This window comes from Phoenix dactylifera, chromosome 9 (assembly GCF_009389715.1).
Source record: "Phoenix dactylifera cultivar Barhee BC4 chromosome 9, palm_55x_up_171113_PBpolish2nd_filt_p, whole genome shotgun sequence".
NCBI lineage: Eukaryota > Viridiplantae > Streptophyta > Magnoliopsida > Arecales > Arecaceae > Phoenix > Phoenix dactylifera.
The window spans coordinates 11,071,428-11,077,210 of NC_052400.1; the positions used below are offsets into that span (position 1 = coordinate 11,071,428).

Genomic DNA, 5,783 nt, shown 5'->3' on the forward strand with positions numbered 1-5,783 from the left:
ACTATTTTGAATATATTCGTTTTACAATTCAAAGTTTTAAAGTGGCTGCGTGTTATTGTATGCTTTACATGGCAATAGCACGGCCGTGTCATGAACCAAATTCGGGGCGTGACATTTAGTGGTATCAGAGCAATAAGTTTAACCATGATTTAAAATTTTTTAAAATTAATCATGGGAATGGGTAGCTAAGTTAGCTTTTACATAATTGGAGTCATAGTAAGAACAATAATAACATTTTAAATAATACCTAAATAAAAATAATAGCAATAATAATAATAATAAGAGAAAATTTCTATATATATATATATTTGAATACATATATATATATATATATATATATATATATAATGTGATGAAATGGATAATGATTAATACTATATTTTGATGGGTGGCGATGAGTGATAGCGAGAATGAAGTTCTGGCTAACTATAAAAGGAAAGGAGTGAAAGCATCAACCCAAGAAGCTACCAACATGCCCGCTAGGCCAGCTCCAGATGCTGTAGCCACTCAGGCAGATCTTGCTGGGGTATGCCAAGTGGTGGCACAGCTTCTTCAGCAGCAGCAACAGACGTAGCTCTCCTTCCGACCTGTGTCGTCTACCGATACCTATTATGAGAAATTTCGGAGGCTGCACCCTCCAATGTTTGAGGGAGGTGCTGATTACTTGGCTGCGGAGGCCTGGATTCGGGAGATAGAGGAGATGTATGATGCCCTACAATTTTCCGAGGAGGTCAAGGTCAAATTGGCGGTTCCTATGCTCAGAGGAAATGCTAAGTTCTGGTGGATAGCTATGAAGGCTGCTGTCCAAGGAAATGGTGGACAACTGACATGGGAGGAATTTAAAGCTAAATTCTACAACCAATACTTTCCTCAGTCAGTGAGATTGGTGAAGCAGAACGAATTCTTGGCCCTGAAACAGACCGAGAATATGACAGTATTGGAATATGCCAGCAAGTTTAATGAGTTGGGCAGGTTTTGTCCTCAGTTTATGGAGGAGGAGATAAGTAAAGCTAATAGGTTTGAACAAGGCCTGAGATATGGGATCAGGTCAAGGTTGGCTGTTCTGCTTTTCACTAGTTACCAGGATGTGTTGGAAAGGGCTTTGAAATTAGAAGCTGAATTGAACAGGGCAGAAAAGGAAAGAGATGAGCTAAAAAGGTCCAGGGCAACCGGGGATCAGAATGCAAGGCCAAGAAATACCGGAGAAAATGCAAACAAGAAGAAGAAATTCGGGGTCTGCAAGTTCTGTAACAAGTCACATGGAGGACCTTGCTTTAAGAAGATGGGAGCTTGTTTTAACTGTGGTCAGGTTGGGCATATTGCACGTGATTGTCAGCAGAAGAAGAATGACCTCAGGCCTACTGGATCAGGGGATCAGAAGCAGAAGGGGACTGCTCGGGTTTTTGCACTGACTCAGCAGGATGTTAGTGCAAGTGACAGTGTGGTGACAGGTACCATTTCCATCAACTCAGTTGATGCATCTATATTGTTTGATTCTGGCTCTACACATTCTTTTGTATCTAACAAATTCTCTAGCTCCTTACATTGCCTATCTGAGAAATTAGTGGAGCCATTATATGTTGCTACACCCCTACAAAAAATAGTAATTGCTGACATTATCTTCAAGAATTGCATAATTCAATTAGGAGAAAAGGAGTTAGTGACAGACTTAATACAGCTAGACATGCAAGATTTTGACATCATCTTGGGAATGGATTGACTGTCCAAGTACCATGCTCATATAGACTGCTTCAGAAAGAGAGTAGTATTCCAGATACCAGGGGAGCTGGAATTTTTCTTTCAAGGCGATGCACCCATGCAATGTAAGTCCTCTTTACATATTATTTCTGCAATATGTGCACGCAAAGCATTAAGAAAAGGGTGTCAAGCCTATCTAGCCTATGTCATAGGTACTCAAAATCAGTCAACACTAGATGATATTTCTATTGTGGGAGAATATCCTGATGTTTTTCCTGATGACCTACCTGGACTGCCCCCTGATCGGGAGATTGATTTTAAAATTGATCTTGTACCGGGAGTTGGACCGATCTCCAAGCCTCCTTATCGGATGGCACCGGCAGAGTTGAGAGAACTGAAAACTCAGCTGCAAGAACTCCTAGAGAAGAAGTTCATCCGGCCTAGTGTTTCCCCATGGGGAGCTCCGGTGTTGTTTGTAAAGAAGAAGGATGGGAGCATGCGGATGTGTATTGACTATAGGGAGTTGAATAAAGTAACCGTGAAGAACAAGTACCCATTGCCTCGGATTGATGACCTATTTGATCAGTTGCAAGGGGCTCAAGTGTTCTCGAAGATAGACCTACGGTCCGGATATCACCAACTGAAAATTCAAACAGAGGATGTGCCCAAAACAGCATTTCGGACTAGGTATGGTCATTATGAATTTTTGGTTATGCCTTTTGGATTAACCAATGCTCCTGCTGCCTTTATGGACCTGATGAATAGGGTCTTCAAGGAGTTTCTAGATCAGTTTGTTATTGTATTTATTGACGACATACTGATTTATTCCAAGAGCAAGGAAGACCATGAACATCATTTGAGGATAGTGTTGCAAACTCTGCGAGAAAAGAAGTTATATGCCAAGCTGAGCAAATGTGAATTCTGGCTGGATAGTATTGCATTTCTTGGGCATGTGATCTCTAGGAACGGAATTTCGGTGGATCCAAGAAAGATTGAAGCAGTCGTGAACTGGCCTCGTCCGACTAATATGACGGAGATCAGAAGCTTCTTGGGTCTAGCTGGTTACTACAGGAGGTTTGTGGAGGGATTTTCAAGGATAGCCACTCCTTTGACTCGTTTGACACAGAAACGAGCAAAGTACATCTGGAGTGGAGAATGTGAGCAGAGTTTTCAGGAGTTGAAGCAGAGATTAGTATCTGCTCCTGTCCTCACTCTACCTAGTTCTGGAGGTTTCACCATCTTTAGTGATGCTTCCAAGAAAGGACTGGGTTGTGTTCTAATGCAAAATGAAAAAGTGGTGGCTTACGCCTCTAGACAATTGAAGCCCTATGAGCAGAACTATCCAACACATGATCTGGAACTGGCAGCAGTAGTCTTTGCTCTGAAAATTTGGAGGCATTATTTGTATGGAGAACCATGTGAAGTCTTCACTGATCATAAAAGTTTGAAGTATATATTCACACAGAAAGAGCTTAACATGAGACAAAGAAGATGGCTTGAACTGCTGAAAGATTATGACATAAGTATTAAATATCATCCAGGAAAGGCTAATGTAGTGGCTGACGCTCTCAGTAGAAAGTCTATAGTGGGCACTATAGCTCTGCTCACCACTCAGAAGCAGATTATAAGAGATCTCGATATGATGAATATCGAGGTGACTACTATGAGTACTGGGGGTATGCTGGCTTGTTTGATGGTCCAACCAACATTACTAGAAAGAATTAAGGCTGCCCAACAGACAGATGCTCATTTATGTCAGCTTAGAGAAGATGTAGAAACAGGGTTGCGACCCGAGCTCAGTATTAATCAGGATGGTACTCTTCGATTTGGTAGCCGTTTATGTGTACCAGATGATATCGAATTGAAGAGGAAAATTATGGAGGAAGCTCACCAGTCCCGCTTCTCCATCCATCCTGGTAGCACAAAAATGTACAGAGATCTGAGGGAGCATTTTTGGTGGAGTGGCATGAAAAGAGAAATAGCCGATTTTGTGGCTCGATGCTTGGTGTGTCAACAGGTGAAAGCCGAACATCAAAGGCCTGCAGGTTTGTTGGAACCGTTGGAGATACCAGAATGGAAGTGGGAACATATCACTATGGATTTTGTTATTGGACTTCCCAAGACAGTTAAGAAGAATGATGTAGTGTGGGTGATTGTTGATCGTCTCACAAAGTCAGCTCACTTCTTACCCTTTAGGATTGGCACTCCTCTTGAAAAGCTGGCACTGAGATATATTGAGGAAGTTGTGCGCCTACATGGCATACCGGTTAGTATTGTATCTGATCGGGACCCACGATTTGTATCTAGATTCTGGAGAGCTTTCAGAATGCTATGGGAATTGAATTGAGGCTCAGTACTGCTTATCATCCTCAGACTGATGGTCAGTCAGAGCGGACGATTCAGACTTTGGAGGATATGCTGAGGACATGTACTGTTGATCTTGGAGGCTGCTGGGATGATCATATAGCCCTGGTAGAATTTGCTTATAATAACAGCTATCATTCTAGCATCCAGATGGCACCTTACGAAGCCCTTTATGGAAGAAAGTGCAGATCTCCTGTACATTGGGATGAGGTTGGAGAGAAAAAGTTGCTGGGTCCTGAGTTAGTGCAGGTTACCAGAGAGAAGATTTTATTGATCAGAGAAAGGCTCAGAGCAGCTCAGGACAGACAGAAGAGTTGGGCAGACAAAAGAAGAAGAGAATTGGAATTCCAGGAGGGTGATCTTGTTTTCTTGAAGGTATCCCCCTCGAAGGGAGTTATGAGATTTGGAAGACATAGTAAGCTAAGTCCTCGCTATATTGGTCCCTTTGAAATTCTGAACAAGGTAGGAGAGGTTGCTTACATATTAGCCTTACCACCAGAGCTATCGAGTGTACACAATGTCTTCCATGTTTCTCTACTATGAAAGTATATTGCAGATCCTAGTCATGTAGTAGAGTATGAGCCTTTACTGGTTGAAAAGGATCTGACTTATGAAGAGTTTCCTCTACGCATCATTGATCACAAGGAGCAAGTTTTGAGACGACGCACCATTTCCTATGTGAAGGTCCAGTGGAGTAACCATTCTGACAGGGAAGCAACTTGGAAACTCGAAGACGAGATGCGTATGAGGTATCCACAGCTTTTTGTAAACTCAGGTACGTAAAATTTTGAGGACGAAATTTCTTTTAAGGAGGGAAGAATGTAAACCCCAGACCAGATGGACCGGCATGGACCAAAGTCGGCGGTCCATCTGGTGATTTCAGGAACAAGGCGGTGGAGAGCGGCAGCTGTTGAGGCAGTTAAAACTGCCTAACAGCCGCGGTCCCCCACCCCTCTGAGGTGGATGGAGGCTTATAAAAGCCCTGGAATCCGCGGTAGGGACTCCATTGATCACCTTCTTACCTCCCTTACTCTCTTTCTTCTGTGCAAGGAGCCGGACCGAGAAGCAGTGGCGCCGGAGGGGGGGAGGATCTCCAACTCGCCACCACATTGTGCCGCCGGAGAAGACGTAGGAGCTCGCCGGAAACATTTCACGGCTCCTCGGAGCTAGGTAAACTTCTAACTCCTCCATTTACGTGCTGTTAAACTAGATCTAACCTAGCTAGGAGATGGTTAATAGTGAAAGATGGGTAGGGAGATGATGTAGTAGAGGGGAAGATCTCATCATGGGCGGCATTCATCCGACACTGGATCAGTTGACCGAAAACCATTGATGGCTCATGTTGAAGAACCTTCCCCTCCACTCAACAGTGGCTTCCCCTTCCCATTAAAACCCTAGATCTAAAAATGTAAAGAATCAACCTACCTTAGATGCACGAAAGGACCCTCGGCTCGGACAGATCTGGTTCCCAGGGGTGGAACCGGTGTGATCTTCGCCGGAGGGGATCGGAGAAGACGGCCGAAGGGAGATTTCCCTGTTGACCGTGGGTGGCCGCCGGCTTGAAGCATGATTGTCACGACCCCCGCCCCATTCCCGGCGGGCCGCCGCGACGGTCCTAGGGTGCGGGTAGGCATAAGGCCACCAGCCACCACGTAGAACCCTACTACCTATCAATCATCAATAAATCTTGAAAAATTTGGCATGATACATGCACAAAATGA

General features: G+C 43.9%; 1 protein-coding gene across 1 annotated transcript; it reads left to right on the forward strand.

Annotated features, from left to right (window-relative positions):
* The first annotated feature begins 640 nt into the window (after positions 1 to 640).
* On the forward strand, positions 641 to 1,720 carry LOC108511865. The gene has a single exon (XM_017846625.2). The coding sequence runs from the start codon at positions 641 to 643 to the stop codon at positions 1,718 to 1,720; it is 1,080 nt and encodes a 359-aa protein (XP_017702114.2).
* The last annotated feature ends 4,063 nt before the right edge of the window (positions 1,721 to 5,783 follow it).

Excerpts from the sequence above, each read along its gene's own strand:
- LOC108511865 (XM_017846625.2), top strand. The coding sequence starts at position 641 with ATGTTTGAGGGAGGTGCTGATTACTTGGCTGCGGAGGCCTGGATTCGG.